This window comes from Sphaeramia orbicularis, chromosome 21, assembly GCF_902148855.1.
Source record: "Sphaeramia orbicularis chromosome 21, fSphaOr1.1, whole genome shotgun sequence".
Classification (NCBI taxonomy): domain Eukaryota; kingdom Metazoa; phylum Chordata; class Actinopteri; order Kurtiformes; family Apogonidae; genus Sphaeramia; species Sphaeramia orbicularis.
The window spans coordinates 17,647,261-17,674,306 of record NC_043977.1 but is presented as its reverse complement, the minus strand read 5'-3'; the positions used below and the strand labels follow the sequence as shown (position 1 = coordinate 17,674,306).

At 31.3% G+C, this 27,046-nt stretch overlaps 1 protein-coding gene across 2 annotated transcripts in view; it reads left to right on the top strand.

Moving 5' to 3' along the window:
* Nucleotides 1-1,977: 1,977 nt before the first annotated feature.
* LOC115413069 (zinc finger protein Helios-like) overlaps nt 1,978-27,046 on the top strand; it is a 76,776-nt gene continuing 51,707 nt past the window's right edge. Inside the window, exons 1-3 of one of the 2 annotated variants that reach the window (XM_030125825.1) lie at nt 1,978-2,304; nt 3,604-3,688; nt 7,439-7,485. In XM_030125825.1, the coding sequence (XP_029981685.1) occupies nt 7,458-7,485 (28 nt within the window). In that variant the 5' untranslated portion in view covers nt 1,978-2,304; nt 3,604-3,688; nt 7,439-7,457. Of the gene's footprint in view, nt 2,305-3,252; nt 3,506-3,603; nt 3,689-7,438; nt 7,486-27,046 lie in introns of those variants that run through there. The other variant, XM_030125826.1, reaches the window with a different exon arrangement.

Below are 27,046 nucleotides of genomic sequence, written 5' to 3'. Positions count from 1 at the left end.
ATAGCGTAATATAACAAAAAGTGGAATTTCACACTTGCAAAAAACCTCCATATAGACTCAGCTTCTTGTTCTGTCAAATATTCTGCTTATAATTCTGTATTTTCTGCTCTTAACTACCCGTGTGCTATCATCTGCTGTTTTTTTTTTTTTTTTTAATCATTTTATTCACATATTTTCCACTGTTAAAGCTATTCCGTGTAATCCCTCAATAAATACCGAGACAATATGACAGACATCTTTTTTTTTTTTTTAATCAATTACTAGAAATTTCAGGCAACCCCATTTGAATTCCAGGCGACCCCCAGGTTGAAAACCACTGCCTTAAGGAGTGTAGCAGTGTTGCAATTACATAGTCCCTCCATTAGAGAGCACTGACAAGTTTGTGTTGAACATTATCCTCAGTGTCTTCTACTACATAATGGTATATATATGTATTTTTTTTTAATAATATTGTATTTTACAGTTTTATATTATGTAAAACATACACATACACAAAAAACAAAACAAAAAACAAAACAAAAAAAACAACAACAACACAAAGGCTCAGCTGTGTGTAACAGCTGATTAATTAATTCAGTCTTTGTCATAATGGTATATTCTAAAGGGGGTATATATGTTATTAGAGGAAAAAAACCCATATATTTCTAGCATAATATAACAAAATAGTGGATTTCACACTTGCAAAAAACTCCATATGGACTCAACTTCTTGTTCTGTCAAATATTTTGCTTATAATTCTGTATTTTCTGCTCTTCACTAAAAAAAAAAAAAAAAAAAATTCTGCTTATAATTCTGTATTTTCTGCTCTTCAATATATATATATATATATATATATATATATATATATATATATATATATATATATATATATATATATATATATTTTTTTTTTTTTTATTTTACTTTATTTTTTTTTCAGTTTATAATTCTGTATTTTCTGCTCTTCCCTAAAAATAAATGAATAAATGAATAAATAAATAAATACATACATACATACATACATACATACATACATACATACATAAATATTCTGCTTATAATTCTGTATTTTCTGCTCTTCGCTAAAAATAAATAAATAAATAAATAACTCTGCTTATAATTCTGTATTTTCTGCTCTTCACTAAAAAAAATAAATAAGTAAATAAATAACTAAATAAATAAAATATTCTGTATTTTCTGCTCTTCGCTAAAAATAAATAAATAAATAAATAACTCTGCTTATAATTCTGTATTTTCTGCTCTTCACTAAAAAAAATAAATAAGTAAATAAATAACTAAATAAATAAAATATTCTGTATTTTCTGCTCTTCACTAAAAATAAATAAATAAATAAATAAATAAATAAATATTCTGCTTATAATACTGTATTTTCTGCTCTTCACTAAAAATAAATAAATAAATAAATATTCTGCTTATAATTCTGTATTTTCTGCTCTTCACTAAAAATAAATAAATAAATAAATAAATATTCTGCTTATAATACTGTATTTTCTGCTCTTCACTAAAAATAAATAAATAAATAAATATTCTGCTTATAATTCTGTATTTTCTGCTCTTCACTAAAAATAAATAAATAAATAAATAAATATTCTGCTTATAATACTGTATTTTCTGCTCTTCACTAAAAATAAATAAATAAATAAATATTCTGCTTATAATTCTGTATTTTCTGCTCTTCACTAAAAATAAATAAATAAATAAATAAATAAATAAATAAATATTCTGCTTATAATACTGTATTTTCTGCTTTTCACTACCCATCTGCAGTTTTTTTTTTTTTTTTTTTTTTAATCATTTTATTCACATACTTCCCACAATTAAAGCTCTACTAATTCAATGATCTCACTGTAATCCCTCGATAAATACCGAGACAATATGACAACCCTTTTTTTTTTTTTTTTTGCACCATAACTGGGCTGCAGCCTTAGAAATAAGAGTCCCCCTTTTTCCTTTTTCCTTTTCCCTTTTGTAACCTAATCGATCGCAGAGCTCACAGGCAGAGCGGGTCCACACACAGTCTGTGATCCGTTTCTCTGTGTCAGACCCAACTTCCCAGAATAGCTACTCGGTTGTCTGCTGCTCTGCTCTGCTCTGCTCTGCTGTGGAGGAGATGGAAGAGGAAGTCAGTGGTGGATTTGAACAACTGTTGCTTTTTAGCTGCAGCCGCGGAACCCAACTACCATTCTGTGCGCAATGCGTGGCGCATGTCGGCTTTAGAATGAAGTGTGTTTTTAAAGCGACACATGCCAAAATCTGGATCAGTGTGCAAGTTCATGGGATTATATAAACTCCTACGTGTTTAAGGTAAATAAAAAACACACACACAGAGAGAGAAGTGCATGAGTGGGTTTCCAGTATATTTGTTTGTTTGTTTGTTTTTTGGAACATAGCCGGTTCAGTGTTATTCGACTATCAGTTCCAGACGCTTTTGGAGCTGCTAGAGGCGCATGTCTGCAGCAGACGCAGACAAGGAGCGTCTGTCTGATGAATGGAAAAGCCAGACGGGTTCTGCTGTAGACTGCGGTGATCGGATAACCTGTTGAATTGCAGCTGTCAGTCAGATCCGAGCTCATGTAGACAAGACAAACCCAGGATAGAAAAAAAAAAAAAAAAAAAAAAAAAGCGCGTTGTCACAATAACAACAAACTGTCATGCTCCTTTTTTTTTTTTTTTTTTTTTTTTTAGCTGTTTATTTCATTTCAGATGTTCTACACAAGGTAAATACAATTCTCAATTCTCTCTTTTTTTTGTGCGTCTGTATTTCATTTCAGCTGTTCCATACAAGGTAAATACAATTCTCATTTTTTTTTTTTTTTTAATTCTTACAAGGAAGTAGAACATCTAATCATCTTAATAGATAAAAAAATAACATGTCATATTTATTCAAATGTCATCCAACTTCTATCTCTTGGAGGTCTGATGGGTCATGCAGCCTTATACCCACCGGTTCTTCCCATCAGGTTACGTGCGTAAAACCTCCACCACCTCCACCACTGCCGCCTCCGTTTGGTCCGATCTCCATTCGCATCTTCCTTGTAGGTTTCTAAAAACACCTACCCACGACGACAATTTCCAGTTCCTTCGGTTTGTTGAAAATAGCTTGGCTGCTCCCTACCACTATGGCTAATTCCTTAGGAACCGGTGGATCCAGTTTGATCCATCCCTCTCTTTCTTTCCTTTACCAACTTGTTGAGTCTTTTTTTTTTTTTTTTTTTTTTCCCCTCCTACTGTAAAAGTGCATTTGCTGAAGGCTCAACTTAACAGCTCGGTTAACTTGTGGTGAAATGTTCTAAAGTTTGATGACTTCAAGCCCATGGTGAGGTTTTTTTGCGACGCTTTTAAAGAGGAAAAGTCGACGGGACGCGCGTAAAAGAGGCTTTTGACGCAGCAACAGTCAGTCACCTGTAGGATATCAAACCCAGATGCACTCCTTTTAACCTTTGGACTGCTTTACTCAACCACCAAACAGGGATTTTTCAATATTTTACATCATTTATTTGAACTGGTATTGAAATTTCCCACTCCAAATCTTGTTTTTTTTCTTTAATTCACAAAAAAAACTGGATTAAATATATAATTTTGTCTTTTTTTTTTCTTTTAAAGGGAGGTGGAGACAACTTACCACCACCCCCTCCCTCCGTCCTTGACTTAAATTACCAACAATTTTGCACAAGGGAGACACTTGAAGGTAATTTACTGTTTTTTTTCTTATTTATTGCATGTTGTCATTGCATTCTTGCTTTATTTGAGTGTTTTATCTGTAATTATAACTGTTGAGGAGTTTAATGTGTCAAAACTAGTCAGAATGACAAATAAAAACTGAGATATTCTGTTAAAAGTTCAAATTATGCAGCATTTTAAGCACTGTGAGTGCAGAAATTATCTGTTTTATCTGTAATTTGAGCTGTTGAGGAGTTTAACATGTAAAAACTAGTCAGAATGACGAATAAAAACTGAGATATTCTCTTATTAATGTGGTTAAAAGTTCCAATTATGCAGCATTTTAAGCACTGTGAGTGAATAAATTATCGGTTTTATTTGTAATTATAACTGTTGAGGTGTTTAACGTGTCAAAACTAGTCAGAATGTAAAGTAAAAACTGAGATATTCTGTTAAAAGTTCAAATTATGCAGCATTTTGAGCACTGTGAGTGAAGACATTATCGGTTTTATTTGTAACTTGAAATGTTGAGGAGTTTAACGTGTAAAAACTACTCAGAATGTAAAGTAAAAACTGAGATATTCTCTTAAAAGTTCAAATTATGCAGCGTTTTGAGCACTGTGACTGCAGAAATTATCTGTTTTATCTGTAATTTCAACTGTTGAGGAGTTTAGCATGTAAAAACTAGTCAGAATGACAAATAAAAACTGAGATATTCTGTTAAAAGTTCCAATTATGCAGCATTTTAAGCACTGTGAGTGCAGAAATTATCTGTTTTATCTGTAATTTGAGCTGTTGAGGAGTTTAACATGTAAAAACTAGTCAGAATGACAAATAAAAACTGAGATATTCACTTATTAATGTGGTTAAAAGTACCAATTATGCAGCATTTTAAGCACTGTATGAAGAAATTATCTGTTTTATCTGTAATTTGAGCTGTTGAGGAGTTTAATGTGTAAAAACTAGTCAGAATGACGAATAAAAACTGAGATATTCTCTTATTAATGTGGTTAAAAGTTCCAATTATGCAGCATTTTAAGCACTGTGAGTGAAGACATTATCGGTTTTATTTGTAACTTGAAATGTTGATGAGTTTAACGTGTGAAAACTACTCAGAATGTAAAGTAAAAACAGATATTCTCTTAAAAGTTCAAATTATGCAGCGTTTTGAGCACTGTGACTGCAGAAATTATGTTTTATCTGTAATTTCAACTGTTGAGGAGTTTAGCATGTAAAAACTAGTCAGAATGACAAATAAAAACTGATATTCTCTTATTAATGTGGTTAAAAGTTCCAATTATGCAGCATTTTAAGCACTGTATGAAGAAATTATCTGTTTTATCTGTAATTTGAGCTGTTGAGGAGTTTAATGTGTAAAAATTAGTCAGAATGTAAAGTAAAAACTGAGATATTCTCTTTAAAGTTCCAATTATGCAGCATTTTAAGCACTGTGAGTGCAGAAGTGATCTGTTTTATCTGTAATTTGAACCGTTGAGGAGTTTAACATGTAAAAACTAGTCAGAATGACAAATAAAAACTGAGATATTCTACTAAAAGTTCAAATTATGCAGCATTTTAAGCACTGTGAGTGAAGACATTATGCTTTATCTGTAATTTCAACTGTTGAGGAGTTAAACATGTAAAAACTAATCAGAAAGACAAATAAAAACTGAGATATTCTCTTAAAAGTTCCAATTATGCAGCATTTGAAGCACTGTGAGTGAAGAAATGATCTGTTTTATCTGTAATTTGAACCGTTGAGGAGTTTAACGTGTAAAAACTAGTCAGAGTGAAGAATAAAAAACTGAGATATTCACTTATTAATGTGGTTAAAAGTTCAAATTATGCAACATTTTAAGCACTGTGAGTGAAGAAATGATCTGTTTTATCTGTAATTTCATCTGTTGAGTTTAACGTGTAAAAACTAGTCAGAATGACAAATAAAAACTGAGATATTCTCTTATTAATGTGGTTAAAAGTTCAAAACATGCAGTATTTTAAGCACTGTGAGTCAAGAAATTCTCGGTTTTATCTGTAATTTCAACTGTTGAGGAGTTTAACGTGTAAAAACTAGTCAGAATGACAAATAAAAACTGAGATATTCTCATATTATTGTGGTTAAAAGTTCAAGTTATGCAAATTTTAAGCACTGTGAGTGAAGAAAATACATTGTGGATGTGAGATTACATGTTTCTGTAAAAAAAAAAAAGTTTAATTTAAGTAAAAGGGGTTTAAAAATTCTGCAAAAAGGCCTGAAAATGTTTCACGAACAAAACGTTTTAGGCCGTTATTTCTTGTTTATTCATAATCAGTTCATTCTTATGAGATTGTAGCATTATGCATATTTATCATCTGATCTAACTCTAATATTTGTAATTTTTTTTTTTTTTTTAATGAATGAAGTGCTTTTCACATTTCATTTGGATGCAATGCTTTTACTGCAACACTGTGAATTTCTACATATTAATTTCTACATTTGTGAATCAGGAAAGCGTTGATAAAGACCAGACTAAGTTGTTTTCTGTCCTAAAATAAGGATCATATTATGTACAACTTCCTGGAAGAAGGTCAGCTATTGATGGTGTCAAACAGATTTATCAATTCAGTCCTGTTTTCAGTCTTTTAAAGTAGATTTCATGTAGTTTTAATGTGTTAAAACATCACTTTTCCCAGATTTAGATTGTACATTTGGTAACTTTACATAATAACAACTGACTGATGGAAACAGTGTGTGTAATCATATCGCAGCTGACCTCACGGGAATCCTCTAAAGCGGGGGTGTCAAACTCATTTTAGTTCAGGGGCCACATAAAGCCTAATATGATCTAAAGTGGGCCGGACCAGTAAAATACTATCATAATAACATAGAAATAATGACAACTCCAAATTTTTCTGTTTGTAAATGCAAATTTTTTCATGTATTTACACTCAAACAAAGTATAATTTTGCAAAAAACAAACGTGAATAATAGGATAAGAACTTAGAAATAATATCAACTCCAAAGTTTTCTCTGTTTTTGAGTGAAAAAAGTCAAATCTACGAACCGTACTTGAACGTAACATGAACAAATATGAAAAAGCTGAAAATTCTTCGCAAAAATAAGTGCAATTTTAACAATATTACACTTTAGTTTATCATTTATACACGTGCATCACAACTTACAGATCTACAAATTTACACAAAATATTTGATAATAGGCAGAATATTGTTAAAATACGACATACTTCTCGTAAGACATTTGAGGTTGTTCATATTTTTTGTGAAAAGCCAGTCTGTAAATGTCAACATTTTTGTATAATTTTACTTTTTTGACACTAAAAAATAAAGAAAAAATAGCTTTTTTTCATTATTTATAGGTTATTATGATAGTATTTTACTGGTCTGACCCACTTTAGATTGAACATCCTTGATTGTTTATATCTTCAGTGTAAATTTTGTATTTCACAATTTCATCCCAGGGGCCGGATTGGAGCCTTTAGCGGGCCGGATTTGGCCCCCACGCCGCATGTTTGACACCTGTGCTCTAAAGCTATTCAGGAACTTCAATACTGACTAATAATTCAACATTTCCAAACTATTTTCAAACTAGTTTACAGATTTGTAGGGTCAGTGTGAACACGTGTAAACAAATCCTGATTTTACAGGTAAATATGTTGCTTTAAATTCCATATGATGCAACTTAAATACACACATCTGAGTAAAAACAGAGATGAATGCGAAGATATTGTGTTAAATTGATGTAAAAGTTGAATTAATTGTGTGTTTTGATTCCTTTCAGCGCTCCCGAAGCACTTGAAATGGAGGCTTCCGATGTCTTCTCCTCTAGTAAGTGACCGTATTCGTTACTTTTAATTAACGGTGACTAGGGCTGTGTATCGGCAAGAATCTGGCGATACGATACAAATCACGATACGATATATCACGATATATCATGATACTGTTACAAAGGCAATTTTTTATTTCTTTTTTTTTGTTTTTAATGATTATTCCCTTGAAGAATTGAATTACACCAGAAATCTGCACAAATACTAAACACGTTTTTATTTGATCCCAACAGGATCTAATGTTATATCGCAAAATGTTCCTGTGTTCAAACCAAGGTTATAATAGTTTTGGATTTTTCCTTATAGTTTAGTTTTGTTTAGTTTTGACCTTTTTTTCCTCTAATTCAGTTAGTTTTAATTAGTTTTTTACAGCAGGTTTGCTATTTTTTATTAGTTTTTGTTTTGTTCTAAATGCTTAGTTTTAGTTTTTTTATATCTTTTATCTTCTTCGCTGTTATCACAGAAATCCCGTACAGGATTCCGCTAATTTCTCCCAACTTTAGTCGCCATGTTTTCAGGTAGCGTAGGGAGGAAAAGTCGACTCTAAACCACGAGTGGCGAGAAGTGACGGATCAATCCGACTTTGACAAAAATGAAAACGAAGGGAATTTTATCCATCATTTTTATACGTTTTAATTAGTTTTGTACGCACACAATACAGTTTCAGTTAGTTATCGTTTTTTCTTTTGATTATAGTTTTTATTTATTTCAGTTAACGAAAATGTTTTGTCGTCATTTCGTTAGTTTTCGTTAACGATAACAACCTTGGTTCAAACTGAAATTCTGTTTTACAGACGTTACAGTTTAAGATCCTGTTCAAATGCTCGTATTCTATTAGTTCACAGCTAACATCAGAATATTATTTTAGTTCAATCCAAACAAAGGAACTAACATGATTGAATAAAAGAGTGTTAAATGATAATAAAAAAAATAAAAACAAAAAAACAAGAATGAACCTCTGCAATATCTGCGTTTGAATAAATACCTAAAAATATCGATACGGTACTTTTTAATATCGATAAAGTATTGTGAAATGAAATATCGCGATATATTGTAGAACCGATCTTACACCCGTAACAATGACATTATCTGACCCTTTATTTATTCTTTGACTGAACTGTATATTCACAATATTGTCTTATTTATGTATTTATTTATTTATATTAGTTAACGAGACAATGTGGACACAAAAACAACAACACATAAACAAAGGGAAACTCAAACAAATAAACAAACAAACAAACCAAAAACAACAACGACAGAGTATTGACAAACAACAATAACGTCATATTACGATAAAAAAGATCATAAATGTAAATAGTAACTAAACCGTATAGCTCGGTTAGGGGGCGATAGGGAAAAGGGGACGAGGGGGGTGTGAATGAAAGTGGGGGGGGGGGGGGGATAATAATTGCTGTAATTATACAAAAATATTTAATAATAATACGAGTAGTCTAATTTGCTCGTATTATTGTAGCAGCGGAGGCAGTCACAATACAACGCGTTAAATCATTTAATATTTGTAATCATGTATTTGTATCAGTTACTATCTGTTTTGAGTTTACATGAATTAATTTCAATTAATTTGGCTATGGGTGGGGGGGCCAGGGGATCAACCCCCCCCACACAACCCCCCACCCCACCCTAACGACGACATTATCTGACCCTTTATTTATTCTTTGAACTGTATATTCACAATATTGTCATATATTGTCGGATTGTGCGCTTTATTCTGTTGCCGTTGACGATAACAATCACAACTTCTATTTGGACTTTAACGAAGCTTCTACCCTTCACAACATTGACACAAAAACACTTTTTTTTTTTTTTGTAATCACAAGCACTATAAACATTTAGTTTAGGGATTTTCCCTCAGTGCAGCCTTTTTCCTGTTCACCCCTTAAAGGCAGAGAAAATCATGCAATAGCTACATCCTGTTGAATGCAGCAGATACTGGATATGCGCTTTGTGGTGCTCCATTGCCCTTTGCTGGTTTCCTTTGGGCAGGTCTCTTGAGAATCTTCCCTGCCCCCCCCCCCCCCCCCCTCTCTCTTGTACTTTGCTTTGGTATGCACATCTGAAACAGGTAGCATGTTGTTGTTGATGACATCAGTGGGGACTTTTACGAAGTCTTCATTAGGGGTTTGTAGTTGTAGGAACATTTGGCAGGCGAGCTTGGGCTGGCGGTGGAAGAATGTTCAGCCTCTCCTTTGTCCGTCTGTGTCACCTGTGGAATCATAAACAGCATTTTGGAACAAAGTCGTGTTCCGTGTTAACACTCTGCTGCACAAATGACAACGCTTTATGGAATGCTTTACCTTCACATATATGTCAATTCCACAATTCTGTCAGATGTCGCTGCCTACTGCACGCCTAATGCATCGCCGACTTTGGCGTGAAATTTAGGTCATTCTTCATACCACAAGTGACACAGCATCATTTTTTTTTTGCAAGTAAACAACTCCCTTGCATGATAATTCCTGTTAATAATTATATTTGAACCATTGTTTCTTATCTGGAAACATATATTTTTTATTTATATTAAATATTGTAACTACTATAAACTACAGAATAATCTTTTCAATACACTTTATTGCACAGTAATAGTATTTAAAGCGGAAAATTGTTGACTTAAGGATGTAATTTAATCATTCTTTATACCACAAGTGACACAGCATCATTTTTTGCAAGTAAACAACTCCCCTGCATGATAATTCCTGTTAATAATTATATTTGAAGCATTGTTTTTTATCTGGAAACATCGTTTTTATTTATATTAAATACTGTAACTACTATAAACTACAGAATAATCTTTTCAATACACTTTATTGCACAGTAATAGTATTTAAAGCGGAAAATAACTGACTTAAGGATGTAATTTAATCATTCTTTATACCACAAGTAACACAGAATCATTTTTTGCAAGTAAACAACTCCCTTGCATGATTATTCCTGTTAATAATTATATTTGAACCATTGTTTTTTATCTGGAAAGATATATTTTTTTGTTTATATTAAATACTGTAACTACTATAAACTACAGAATAATCTTTTCAATACACTTTATTGCACAGTAATAGTATTTAAAGCGGAAAATTGCTGACTTAAGGATGTAATTTAATCATTCTTTATACTGCAAGTAACACAGAATCATTTTTTTTTTTGCAAGTAAACAACTCCCTTGCATGATAATTCCTGTTAATAATTATATTTGAACCATTGCTTTTTATCAGGAAACAAATAGTTTGTATTTATATTAAATACTGTAACTACTATAAACTACAGAATAATCTTTTGAGTACACATTATTGCACAGTTATTGTATTTAAAGAGGAAAAATTGCTGATTTTAGGATGTAATTTAGTCATTCTTCATACCACAAGTGACTCAGCATCATTTTTGGCAAGTAAACAACTCCCTTGCATGATAATTTCTGTTAATAACTATATTTGAACCATGGTTTTTTATCTGGAAAGATATATTTTTTTATTTATATTAAATATTGTAACTACTATAAACTACAGAATTATCTTTTGAGTACACTTTAATGCAGTTATCGTATTTAAAGAGGACAAATTGCTGCCTTTAGGATGGAATTTAGTCATTCTTTATACTAGAAGTGACACAGAATCATTTTTTGCAAGCACAAGAGTTGCATGATAATTCCTGTTATTCATTATATGTGGAAATATCTCTTTTTTTATTTATACTAAATACTGTAAACTACAGAATAATCTTACCTCCTTGCACAGTTATTGTATTTAAAGCAGAAAATTGCTGAGTTTAAGGTGGAATTTAGTCATTCTTTATACTGCAAGTTGCACAGCATTATTTTTTTGCAAGCACAACTCTCGTGCATGATGATTCTTGTTAAAAATTATGATTATCCCTAACTTCAGAATGTGTTGTACCATTGTTTCTTATGTGGAAACATTTTTTTTTTATTAATATTAAATAGTGTAACCACTATAAACTACAGAATAATCCTATGAATACACTTATTTGCACAATTATTGTATTTAAAGCAGAAAATTACTGACTTTAGGATGGAATTTAATCATTCTTTATACTGCAAGTGACACAGCATCATTTTTTGCAAGCACAACTCTCTTGCATGATAATTCCTGTTAATCATTATATGTGGAAACATATATTTTTTATTTATATTAAATATTGTAACTACTATAAACTACAGAATAATCTTTTGACTCCACTTTATTGCACAGTAATAGTATTTAAAGCAGAAAATTGCTGACTTTAGGATGGAATTTAGTCATTCTTTTTACTGCAAGTGGCATAACATAATTTTTTGCAAGCACAACTCTCTTGCATGATAATTCTTGTTAAAACTTATAATAATCCCTTACCTGAAAATGTGTTGTACCATCGTTTCTCATGTAGAAACACGTATATATTTTTAAAAAATGTATATTAAATACTGAATCTAAACTACAGAATAATCTTTTGACTACACTTTAATGCACAGTAATAGTATTTAAAGCAGAAAATTGCTGACTTTAGGATGTAATTTAATCATTCTTTTTACTGCAAGTGGCATAACATAATTTTTTGCAAGCACAACTCTCTTGCATGATAATTCCTGTTAATCCTTATATGTGGAAATATGTATTTCTTATTTATATTAAATACTGTAACTACTATAAACTACAGAATAATCTTTTGACTCCACTTTATTGCACAGTTATCGTATTTAAAGAGGAAAATTGCTGACTTTAGGATGGAATTGAATTATTCTTTATACCATAAGTTGCATAACATCATTTTTTGCAAGCACAACTCTCTTGCATGATAATTCTTGTAAAAAATTTGAATAATTCCTTTACCTGAAAATGTGTTGTACCATTGATTCTTATGTAGAAACATATAGATTTTTTAATTTATATTAAATACTGTAACTACTATAAACTACAGAATTATCTTTTGAATGCACTTTATTGCACAGTGATAGTATTTAAAGCAAAAAAATGTTGACTTTAGGATGGAGTTTAGTCATTCTTTTATACTGCAAGTGGCATAACATAATTTTTTGCAAGCACAACTCTCTTGCATGATAAATCCTGTTAATCCTTATATGTGGAAATACGTATTTCTTATTTCTATTAAATACTGTAACTACTATAAACTACAGAATAATCTTTTGAATACACTTTCTTGCACAGTAATAGTATTTAAAGAGGAAAATTGCTGACTTTAGGATGGAATTGAATTATTCTTTATACCATAAATTGCATAGCATCCTTTTTTGCAAGCACAACTCTCTTGCATGATAATTCTTGTTAAAAATTATAATAATCCCTTACCTGAAAATGTGTTGTACCATTGATTCTTATGTGGAAACACTTTTTTTATTCATTTATATTAAATACTGTAACTACTATAAACTGCAGAATAATCTTTTGAACACACTTTATTGCACAGTAATACTATTTATAGAGAAAATTGCTGACTTTAGGATATAATTTAGGTCATTCTTTAAACCGCAAGTGACACAGCATCATTTTTTGCAAGCACGACTCTCTTGCATGATAATTCCTGTTGATAATTATAATAATCTTTACCTGAAAATACATTGTACCATTATTTCTTATGTAAAAACATATATATATATATATATATATTTTTTTTTTTTTTATTTATATTGAATACTGTAACTACTATAAACTTCTTTTGACTACACTTTAATGCACAGTAATAATATTTAAAGAGGAAAATTGTTGACTTTAGGATATAATTTAGTCATTTTTTATACTACAAATGACAGAAACATAATTTTTTGCAAGCACAACTCCCTTGCATGATAATTCCTGTTAATAATTATGGTAATTTTTAGCTGAAAATACATTGTACCATTGTTTCTTATCTGGAAACATATTTTTAATCCATGTTGTAACTACTATAAATTACAGAATAATCTTTTGAATACACTTTATTGCACAGTGATAGTATTTAAAGAGGTAAAATGTCAACTTCAGGATGTAATGTAATCATTCTTTAAACTGCAAGTGGCATAAACATTAATTTTTGCAAACACATAACCCTCCTGCATGCAATTCCTTACCTGAAAATTTGCTGGATTTTTACTTTTTATGTGCAAATACGTTTAATATCTATACAGAACGCAATACTTACCACAAAAACAGCATAATCTTACACATATACTGAATTGTAGAGTAGTAAAACTAAAACGCACATGACTAAATATCTAAAGATTAAAGAGGTGTTCATAACGAAACAGTATTTAAGAAGAATAAATGATCAAAGGAGAGCTCAGTGAAAGAATCCGAATGCGGCAAATAATTATTATCTCACAATATTTCAAATTAATTGTGTGATTTGTGAATGTTCATACAACAAAAATAGCCGATAACATAAAACTTCCGCATTCATCCATTTATTCCAGTAACATAATAAGACAAAAGATAAAAAAAAGAAAGAAAAAAACACATGGAACGACCTTGTTATTGTGTTCAGTAAAAATGTTGACCTCATAATATATGCACCGAGACAAGGTTTTTATCCTTGTAGCCCAAATATTGATGATAACGCTGGTATTGAGCATGTGCGGGGTTTTGTTTCAGTGGCTGTTTTTCCTAAATACACACTCGGTCATTGTTTCTCTTTTCCACTGTCGTTGGTTACCGTTCTCACACACAGTTACGCTATTTCACCTACTCGTCCATATTGTGTCTTACTGTGATTTATCACCTTTGAAATCATGACACGTTGATGTTTTAACCTATAAAGACCCAGTGCTACATCTGTAACTGTTCCCAAATGAATTATTCTCTCTGTTTCTGTTATCCTATAAAGACCCAGCACTACTTTTGTGAAATTTTCTTGACATCTAACCTTTTTGAAGTGATTAATCACCAGTTATTATAATATTATCCTCTGTATTTTGCATTTTATCAGTATAAATCAAGTATTTTTTATTATTTAATTCACTGATCATGTCGATTTTCACAGAAACTCAGATTAAAGTTGAGGGTTATTGTATAAAAAACAGAGAAAACTGCAGAAAAAGTGACTTTTTCAGTGAAATATATCATTAATTGAACATAAACCGAGTGTCTCCATACACTGTCATGTATCAGACTCTGTGGTGAATCAATGTTGTAGAAGATAACGGTGTTTCCACGGTAACTCTGAACATCTTAATGGGTCATATCTGATGACCATGAAAAGACGACAAACTGTATTTTACCAGAATTTTTAACACATATTGTTAGGATTAATGGATTAACAAGTATTAAATATTTAAGATCAGTAAATGGTTTTAGGCGTCACTGGTTGTTTGGGTTTTCATGTGTTAAGAAAGAAAAAAAAAATACTCCTTTTTATACAAATGTGCATAGTGTTTGTCATTAAAATGAGTCCATTTGTCCGTAAAAACAGTGACTTCACAATGTTTCTAAGACCCAGAATTACTTTTGTAAACGAAATTTTCTTGACATCGAACCTTTTTTAAGTAATTTATCCCCATTTATTACAATATTATCCTGTATATTTTGCATTTTTTTCAGTCAAAATCAGATATTTGTCATTATTTCATTTACTGATCATGTAGAAGCTGCGATTAAAGTTAAGGGTTATTCTATAAAAAACAGAATGTTTCTGTTATCCTATAAAGACCCAGCACTACTTTTGTGAAATTTTCTTGACATCGAACCTTTTTTAAGTGATTTATCCCCATTTATTACAATATTATCCTGTATATTTTGCATTTTATCAGTATAAATCAGGTCGATTTTCACAGAAACTCAGATTAAAGTTGAGGGTTATTCTATAAAAAGCAGAGAAAACTGCAAAAAAAAGTGACTTTTTCAGTGAAATATATCATTAATTGAACATAAACCGAGTGTCTCCATACACTGTCATGTATCAGACTCTGTGGTGAATCAATGTTGTAGAAGATAACGGTGTTTCCACGGTAACTCTGAACATCCAAATGGGTCATATCTGATGACCATGAAAAGACAACAAACTGTATTTTACCAGAATTTTTAACACATATTGTTAGGATTAATGGATTAACAAGTATTAAATATTTAAGATCAGTAAATGGTTTTAGGCGTCACTGGTTGTTTGGGTTTTCATGTGTTAAGAAAGAAAAAAAAATACTCCTTTTTATACAAATGTGCATAGTGTTTGTCGTTAAAATGAGTCCATTTGTCCGTAAAAACAGTGACTTTACAATGTTTCTAAGACCCAGAATTACTTTTGTAAACGAAATTTTCTTGACATTGAACCTTTTTTAAGTAATTTATCCCCATTTATTACAATATTATCCTGTATATTTTGCATTTTTTTCAGTCAAAATCAGATATTTTTCATTATTTCACTTACTGATCATGTAGAAGCTGCGATTAAAGTTAAGGGTTATTCTATAAAAAACAGAATGTTTCTGTTATCCTATAAAGACCCAGCACTACTTTTGTGAAATTTTCTTGACATCTAACCTTTTTTAAATGATTAATCACCATTTATTACAATATTATCCTCTGTATTTTGCATTTTATCAGTATAAATCAAGTATTTTTTATTATTTAATTCACTGATCATGTCGATTTTCACAGAAACTCAGATTAAAGTTGAGGGTTATTGTATAAAAAACAGAGAAAACTGCAGAAAAAGTGACTTTTTCGGTGAAATATATCATTAATTGAACATAAACCGAGTGTCTCCATACACTGTCATGTATCAGACTCTGTGGTGAATCAATGTTGTAGAAGATAACGGTGTTTCCACGGTAACTCTGAACATCTTAATGGGTCATATCTGATGACCATGAAAAGACGACAAACTGTATTTTACCAGAATTTTTAACACATATTGTTAGGATTAATGGATTAACAAGTATTAAATATTTAAGATCAGTAAATGGTTTTAGGCGTCACTGGTTGTTTGGGTTTTCATGTGTTAAGAAAGAAAAAAAAAATACTCCTTTTTATACAAATGTGCATAGTGTTTGTCGTTAAAATGAGTCCATTTGTCCGTAAAAACAGTGACTTCACAATGTTTCTAAGACCCAGAATTACTTTTGTAAATGAAATTTTCTTGACATCGAACCTTTTTTAAGTAATTTATCCCCATTTATTACAATATTATCCTGTATATTTTGCATTTTTTTCAGTCAAAATCAGATATTTTTCATTATTTCACTTACTGATCATGTAGAAGCTGCGATTAAAGTTAAGGGTTATTCTATAAAAAACAGAATGTTTCTGTTATCCTATAAAGACCCAGCACTACTTTTGTGAAATTTTCTTGACATCTAACCTTTTTTAAATGATTAATCACCATTTATTACAATATTATCCTCTGTATTTTGCATTTTATCAGTATAAATCAAGTATTTTTTATTATTTAATTCACTGATCATGTCGATTTTCACAGAAACTCAGATTAAAGTTGAGGGTTATTGTATAAAAAACAGAGAAAACTGCAGAAAAAGTGACTTTTTCAGTGAAATATATCATTAATTGAACATAAACCGAGTGTCTCCATACACTGTCATGTATCAGACTCTGTGGTGAATCAATGTTGTAGAAGATAACGGTGTTTCCACGGTAACTCTGAACATCCAAATGGGTCATATCTGATGACCATGAAAAGACGACAAACTGTATTTTACCAGAATTTTTAACACATATTGTTAGGATTAATGGATTAACAAGTATTAAATATTTAAGATCAGTAAATGGTTTTAGGCGTCACTGGTTGTTTGGGTTTTCATGTGTTAAGAAAGAAAAAAAAATACTCCTTTTTATACAAATGTGCATAGTGTTTGTCGTTAAAATGAGTCCATTTGTCCGTAAAAACAGTGACTTCACAATGTTTCTAAGACCCAGAATTACTTTTGTAAACGAAATTTTCTTGACATTGAACCTTTTTTAAGTAATTTATCCCCATTTATTACAATATTATCCTGTATATTTTGCATTTTTTTCAGTCAAAATCAGATATTTTTCATTATTTCACTTACTGATCATGTAGAAGCTGCGATTAAAGTTAAGGGTTATTCTATAAAAAACAGAATGTTTCTGTTATCCTATAAAGACCCAGCACTACTTTTGTGAAATTTTCTTGACATCTAACCTTTTTTAAATGATTAATCACCATTTATTACAATATTATCCTCTGTATTTTGCATTTTATCAGTATAAATCAAGTATTTTTTATTATTTAATTCACTGATCATGTCGATTTTCACAGAAACTCAGATTAAAGTTGAGGGTTATTGTATAAAAAACAGAGAAAACTGCAGAAAAAGTGACTTTTTCAGTGAAATATATCATTAATTGAACATAAACCGAGTGTCTCCATACACTGTCATGTATCAGACTCTGTGGTGAATCAATGTTGTAGAAGATAACGGTGTTTCCACGGTAACTCTGAACATTTTAATGGGTCATATCTGATGACCATGAAAAGACGACAAACTGTATTTTACCAGAATTTTTAACACATATTGTTAGGATTAATGGATTAACAAGTATTAAATATTTAAGATCAGTAAATGGTTTTAGGCGTCACTGGTTGTTTGGGTTTTCATGTGTTAAGAAAGAAAAAAAAAATACTCCTTTTTATACAAATGTGCATAGTGTTTGTCGTTAAAATGAGTCCATTTGTCCGTAAAAACAGTGACTTCACAATGTTTCTAAGACCCAGAATTACTTTTGTAAATGAAATTTTCTTGACATCAAACCTTTTTTAAGTGATTTATCCCCATTTATTACAATATTATCCTGTATATTTTGCATTTTTTCAGTCAAAATCGGATATTTTTCATTATTTCATTTTCTGATCATGTAGAAGCTGCGATTAAAGTTGAGGGTTATTCTATAAAAAACAGAATGTTTCTGTTATCCTATAAAGACCCAGCACTACTTTTGTGAAATTTTCTTGACATCTAACCTTTTTTAAATGATTAATCACCAGTTATTATAATATTATCCTCTGTATTTTGCATTTTATCAGTATAAATCAAGTATTTTTTATTATTTAATTCACTGATCATGTCGATTTTCACAAAAACTCAGATTAAAGTTGAGGGTTATTCTATAAAAAACAGAAAAAACTGCAGAAAAAGTGACTTTTTCGGTGAAATATATCATTAATTGAACATAAACCGAGTGTCTCCATACACTGTCATGTATCAGACTCTGTGGTGAATCAATGTTGTAGAAGATAACGGTGTTTCCATGGTAACTCTGAACATCTTAATGGGTCATATCTGATGACCATGAAAAGACGACAAACTGTATTTTACCAGAATTTTTAACACATATTGTTAGGATTAATGGATTAACAAGTATTAAATATTTAAGATCAGTAAATGGTTTTAGGCGTCACTGGTTGTTTGGGTTTTCATGTGTTAAGAAAGAAAAAAAAATACTCCTTTTTATACAAATGTGCATAGTGTTTGTCGTTAAAATGAGTCCATTTGTCCGTAAAAACAGTGACTTCACAATGTTTCTAAGACCCAGAATTACTTTTGTAAATGAAATTTTCTTGACATCGAACCTTTTTTAAGTAATTTATCCCCATTTATTACAATATTATCCTGTATATTTTGCATTTTTTTCAGTCAAAATCAGATATTTTTCATTATTTCACTTACTGATCATGTAGAAGCTGCGATTAAAGTTAAGGGTTATTCTATAAAAAACAGAATGTTTCTGTTATCCTATAAAGACCCAGCACTACTTTTGTGAAATTTTCTTGACATCGAACCTTTTTTAAGTGATTTATCCCCATTTATTACAATATTATCCTGTATATTTTGCATTTTATCAGTATAAATCAGGTCGATTTTCACAGAAACTCAGATTAAAGTTGAGGGTTATTCTATAAAAAGCAGAGAAAACTGCAAAAAAAAGTGACTTTTTCAGTGAAATATATCATTAATTGAACATAAACCGAGTGTCTCCATACACTGTCATGTATCAGACTCTGTGGTGAATCAATGTTGTAGAAGATAACGGTGTTTCCACGGTAACTCTGAACATCCTAATGGGTCATATCTGATGACCATGAAAAGACAACAAACTGTATTTTACCAGAATTTTTAACACATATTGTTAGGATTAATGGATTAACAAGTATTAAATATTTAAGATCAGTAAATGGTTTTAGGCGTCACTGGTTGTTTGGGTTTTCATGTGTTAAGAAAGAAAAAAAAAATACTCCTTTTTATACAAATGTGCATAGTGTTTGTCGTTAAAATGAGTCCATTTGTCCGTAAAAACAGTGACTTCACAATGTTTCTAAGACCCAGAATTACTTTTGTAAACGAAATTTTCTTGACATTGAACCTTTTTTAAGTAATTTATCCCCATTTATTACAATATTATCCTGTATATTTTGCATTTTTTTCAGTCAAAATCAGATATTTTTCATTTTTTCATTTACTGATCATGTAGAAGCTCTGATTAAAGTTGAGGGTTATTCTATAAAAAACAGAATGTTTCTGTTATCCTATAAAGACCCAGCACTACTTTTGTGAAATTTTCTTGACATCTAACCTTTTTTAAATGATTAATCACCAGTTATTATAATATTATCCTCCGTATTTTGCATTTTATCAGTATAAATCAAGTATTTTTTATTATTTAATTCACTGATCATGTCGATTTTCACAAAAACTCAGATTAAAGTTGAGGGTTATTCTATAAAAAACAGAAAAAACTGCAGAAAAAGTGACTTTTTCGGTGAAATATATCATTAATTGAACATAAACCGAGTATCTCCATACACTGTCATGTATCAAACTCTGTGGTGAATCAATGTTGTAGAAGATGACAGTGTTTCCATGGTAACTACGGAGCCTCTGAACATCCAAATGGGTCATATCTGATGACCATGAAAAGACGACAAACTGTATTTTACTGGAATTATTTGCACATATTGTTAGGTTTAATGGATTAACAGGTATTAAATATTTAAGATCAGTAAATGGTTTTAGTCGTCGGTGGATGTTTGGGTTTTTATGGGTTAAGAAAGAAAAAAAATACTCCACTTTATACAAATTCATATAGTGTTTGTCACGTGAAAAGGAATCCATTTATCTATAAAAACAGTGACTTCAATATGTTTCGATTAACCTATAAAGACCCAGAACTACTTTTGTGACTGAAATTTTCTTTCCATCTAACCTTTTTTTAAGTGATTAATCACCATTTATAATAATATTATCCTCTATATTTCGCATTTTTTCAGTCAAAATCAGATGTTTTTCATTATTTCATTTACTGATGATGTAGAAGCTCAGGTTAAAGTTGAGGGTTATTATATAAAAACAGAGAAAACTGTCGAAAAGTGACTTTTTCAGTGAAATATATCATTAATTGAACAAAAACCAAGTGTCTCCATCCACTGTCATTGATCCAACTCCATGGTGAATCAATATTATAGAAGACGACGGTGTTTCCACGGTCACTACGTAGCCTCTGAACGTCTAAATGGGTCATATCTGATGACCATAAAAAGACGACAAACTGTTTTTTACTTGACTTCCGAATGTTTCTATTCACCTATAAAGACCCAGCACTACTTTTGTGAATGAATTTTCTTTACATCTAACCTTTCTTAAGTGATTAATCACCATTTATTATAATATTATCCTCTTTATTTTGCACTTTATCAGTATAAATCAGGTATTTTCCTGTATTTAATTCACTGATGGTGTAGATGTTCATAAAAGCTCAGATTAAAGTTGAGGGTTATTATAACAAAAATACAGAAAACTGCAGAAAAAGCAACTTTTTCAGTGAAATATATCATTAACTGAACATAAACCAAGTGTCTCCATTCACTTTTATTGATCAAACTCCATGGGGTTTCCCAATGAATCAATGTTATAGCAGATGACAGTGTTTCCACGGCAACTACAGAGCCTCTGAACGTCTAAATGGGTCATATCTGATGACCATGAAAAGATGAATAACTGTATTTTACTGGAATTATTTACATTTATTGTTAGGATTAATGGATTAACAGGTATTAAACATTTCAGATCAGTAGATGGTTTTAGTCGTCGGTGGTTGTTTGGGTTTTTATGGGTTAATACCTGCTTCTTTTGCGTACAGTGCAGTCCTGTGTGTATTACTTCAATACCTCATAGTGATCTGATAAACACTGCAGGATAATTACCAAGATACACCCAAGTGTTTTTCATTTGCATGACTTATCACTTAGACAGACTAGATCAGGGGTGTCAAACTCATTTTAGTTCAGGGGCCACATACAGCTGAATATGATATAAAGTGGGCCGGACCAGTAAAATAATATAAATATTAGGTAAGAACTTATAAATAATGTCCAAAGTCTCCAATTTTTTCTGAAAAAAGTGAAATTCTGTCATGAAAATGTTGAAGGAAAATGAGTTTGAGACCCTGTTTTAGAGCAAAAAAAGTTCATTTACATTATAAACAGGTTTACATCTACAAACTATCCTTTCAAAAGATGTGAATAACATGAACAAACTGAAAAAAATAAGTGTAATTTTAACAATATTCTGCCTCAGTTGATCACTTACATATGTACATTATAACGTACAGATCACAGTGGATCTACAAACACACAAAACATTTAGTAACAGGCAGAATATTGTTAAAATTGTACTTACTTCTCTTAAGACATTTCCGGTTATTCGCATTTTTTTTTAGTGTAAATACGTTTTAGTGTAAATACATGAAAATATTTACATTTAAATAGCAGCTAAAATTTACTAGGGGGGTCAAATGAGTGGCCATTTTTGTCAAAAAAAAAAAAAAAAAGTTGGAAGAAATGCATAGAACTGTGTTGAAATAATGCTAATACATTTGTGCACAGACTACTGATATTATTTGACAGTGGAAGCTATATTTTCAGAAATATTGGATTTTGAATAGCACGTGTATGTGAAAACTTTTGCTGGTGGACGGACGTGACATTACCCATGATGCTCTGGTCAGTACCAGTACTTTATTAGGAATAAACTTATATACTTACTATTGCTAATTCTCCTCTTATTCATAAATGTTAGTATTGTGGATCTAAAACAATAACAGCTGACACAAAAACACAAAATGTGGCAGTGGACGGATGTGACATGGTTGTTACGGATCCCATCATACTGATGCTCGGCAGCCATGTCACCGTTTCCACAAATGATCCCCGTGCAAAAACTAGGATCAGAATTATTTATTGTATAGTTTATCATCATACTAAAGAGTAAATAACAATATAGAATTGTTGTTTCTTTATAAAAATGCTTATTATTAGAAAACTGTTGATTTAAAAAGTGACGTGTGACATTCTTAATGTATGTATTGGCGTAACATAAGCAGGATGGATCAGCACCATACTCCATATTGCAACCTGTAAAAATAAAACGTGATATATAGTATAGAAACTTGTAAGAAAAATTGGGGAATCTAAAAGAATAGAATATTTGTTTTTCAGCTAAATTCAGTTCAATTATAACTTGGCCATTTGTGGCATGAAAATATAGCATTAATTGTGATGAAATTGGACATTTTTGAGCTGAAAACATAGTTCATATGACCATCAACATGTTGCAACAGAACTGAAATCCTGTCAATTTCCATAACTTGCATTTACCAACACAAAGTTCCTTTGGGGATTCACTTATATTGATTTCTTATGCACAAAGACACAAATAAGACCTCTAAGCAAATTTTAGTTGTCATTATTTATATGTTATTATGATAGTATTTTACTGGTCTGACCCACTTGAGATTGAATTGGTCTAAATGTGGAACCTGAACTAAAAGGATTATTTATTAATATCTTAGTGTAATTTTTGCATTTTACAAATTTATCCCAAGGGCCGGACTGGACCCTTTGGCGGGCCGGATTTGGCCCCCGGGCCGCATGTTTGACACCTGTGCTCTAGATGTGGATGATCAAGCCTTTAAAAACGATGCCTTTTATAAATTGTCAGCAATTATAACACACACGCAAGTTTTCACCCCCCCCTTTTTATGATATGTACACATTTGTTCCTTTCCATTCGTCAGCACATACATATGAAATGATCCCAATTTGGTGCATTACTCAAATATGCCTTTCCTTCGGCTGTTGAATGTTTAATATCTCGATCTTAGTGTTTGTACAGGATTGACTCAGCAAAGTCGGGACGCCAACACAAAAAGTTGCTATTCAATCTGTGCAAGCGTATGTGTGGTTTGGCTGCGTTTGTAAACCCGTTCTAGATCATACTGTCATTGGTCATTTTTCCAACCACTGAAGGTGTAAAGGCAGATGTGGAAACAATATAAACAGACTGGTTATGAGGCAGACGGATATTCAGCTCTAACAATGCACTAGTAGGGTTATGAATGAGAATAAGAATAATAAGGCGAGGCAAGTTTATTTGTTTAACACAATTCATACACAGCGCTTTACCAGAATGGAAAAGAGACAAGTTAAAAACACAATTAAAGCATAACACTGGTCAACAACAAATTTATTATTACCTCCGCCAAGGAGGTTATGTTTTTGCCAGGGTTTGTTTGTTTGTTTGTTTGTTTGTCTGTCCATTAGTGTGCAACATAACTCAAAAAGTTATGGACAGATTTGGATGAAATTTTCAGGGTTTGTTGGAAATGGGATAAGGAAGAAATGATTAAATTTTGGTGGTGATCGGGGATGGGGGCCCCACGGGGGGGCCCATTTCCAACAAACCCTAAAAATTTCATCAAAATCTGTCCATAACTTTTTGAGTTATGTTGCACACTAACGGACAAACAAACAAACAAACCCTGGCAAAAACATAACCTCCTTGGCGTGGGGGGGGGCCCACAGGGGGGGCCACTGATCAGCCTTGGCGGAGGTCTGCGCTCTCCGAGTGCTTCTAGTTTAGGATAATTTTGGTGTGCTGAATCCAAAAATCACATTAATTTTGCTCAATCAGGTCAACTTTCTGAACTATGCTACATATTGGCTTTTTAACATTTTTGCTTACATTTATGGGCATTTTCACATCATATGATACAAAAATTCTTTCATATTTACCTCCGCCAAGAAGGTTATGTTTTTGCCAGGGTTTGTTTGTTTGTTTGTTTGTTTGTTTGTTTGTCCGTTAGTGTGCAACATAACTCAAAAAGTTATGGACAGATTTGGATGAAATTTTCAGGGTTTGTTGGAAATGGGATAAGGAAGAAATGATTAAATTTTGGTGGTGATCGGGGGTGGGGGGGCCCACGGGGGTGGGGTGGGGGGGGGGGGCAGACCACAAAATTTCATCAAAATCTGTCCATAACTTTTTGAGTTATGTTGCACACTAACGGACAGACAAACAGACAGACAAACAAACCCTGGCAAAAACATAACCTCCTTGGCGTGGGGGGACCCACGGGGGGGGCCACTGATCAGCCTTGGCGGAGGTCTGCGCTCTCCGAGTGCTTCTAGTTCTTGCAATAAACGAGTTCTGAAGATTTTACTTTTGCCAATTTATGATTAACCCATAAAGACCCAAACATCCACCGTCAACCAAAAGCATCTACTGATCTAAACTGTTGATCCATTAATCCTATCAATACATGAAAATATTTGGTGTAAAATACAGTTCTTCATCTTTTCACGGTCATCAGATATGACCCATTTGGACATTCAGAGGCTCTATAGTTACCGTGGAAACATCGTCATCTTCTACAACATTGATTCACCAGTAAAACCCATGGAGTTGGATCACTGACAGTGGATGGACACACTGGGTTTATGTTCAATTAATGAGAGATTTTACTAAAAAAAAAATCACTTTTTCTTCATTTTTTTTGTTTTTATTTAATAATCTTTAAATTTACTCTGAGCTTTTGTGAACATATACATGATCAGTGAATTAAATATTGGAAAATGGATGATTTTTACTGGAAAAAAATGCTAAATTCAGAAGATAATATTATAATAAATGGTGATAAATCAATTAGGAAAGGTTAAATAGAGAGAAAAATCCATTTGGGAGCTGACACAAAAGTTACACTGGGTCTTTATGGGTTAATGTTGTTTTTTTTTTTAACCCTTTCATGCATAGCGGTCACTACAGTGGACAGCTGTTTAAAGGGGTTCTCTTATATATTTATGGATGTTGTTGTTTTAGTTCCATATTAGCCGACACAGTGGACACTTATGTATCATCCCATACACTGTAATTCATACCATTACTGTAAATTTGCTGTTCTAGATAAATCTGATCTGCACTAACATGTTTGTAAAAAAAAAAAAAAAAAAAGAAAAAAAAGAAAAAGCTAATTGTTATTAAACTGTAATTAACAGGTTTTTTTTTGGTTTTTTTTTCCATATTATCTATATACAGGTATTGTTAAAATGTGAGAAAACATCAAATTAGCAGCATTAAAAATGTTTTTACCTCATAGTATATTAGTAAATACATATTTCTTTGCTTCTAAAATTAAATGTATGATGTCCAGCTGAGTGGACATTTTTGTAATTCCATGAAAAATAGGTTCATTAAAAAAATTCAATCACATTGTTTTTTTTGTTTTTTTTCATGCCTATAGAGGAATAAAAACACTTAAGAAAAAAATCTTGACTGAGGTTCTCATAATTCGTGCATGAAAGGGTTAATATTACAGGTGAATGAAATAGCTTCGACTAGAAGGTCTCGCAAAAATAAGCCTGATGTATTCTGCTACATCTGCGGTGAATACACCATTGTACCTAACAGGAATCAAGTCACAAGTTTCATAAAGTGTGCTTACCGATCTTATTTTGGTATTAATTATTATATTTTGTGAGAAGATCAAATATTTCAAAATCAAATTAGCAAAAAAAAACCTGACCTGATTGAGAAAAACAGATGTCATTTTTGGATTTAGCGGTGCAAAATGGTCCTAATTCAGTTGAAAAAACCTGGACAACTTGCAAAAAACATTTTTTTGTAACCCAGTGTAATCAATACAACAGTAAAAGAGAATAGTGTTGATAGACCAATTGAACAGAGGTGTTTTCAGCCAGGACTTAAAGTTAGGGTAGGAGATGTTTTCCTGCAGCATTTTTTTTACTTTATTGCTTTAAATCTCCTTCACACCCCGACTGCAACCAATTATTTAATAATAAGTATCAGTCATATTATAGTATACAATATAGATATGATTAGACTAGGAAGATTATTATTGTTATTAATTATATAAGGAGAAGAGGTGGGAGTTTATAAGTTCTACTTCTTCTCACTCCTTTTCGAATATGTGTTATATGTCTTATGTTTAAGTGATTTGTTTAAGTGATTTGTGTGATTTTCTTCTCTTTTGATATTCATATTCGAAATAAATACATCAATCAATCAATCAAAAAACAATCGATCATTAACCCTTTCATGCACGAATTATGAGAACCTAAATCAAAATTTTTTCCTGAGTGTTTTTATTCTTCTTCGGGCATGAAAAAAACAATGCGATTGAAAATTTTCTTCTGAAAAATAAATTTAAAAAAATAAAATAAAAATAAAAATAATTGAAAAAATTTTAAAAAATACATAAAAAAATAATGAAAAAAAAAAAAAAAAAATTCTTATG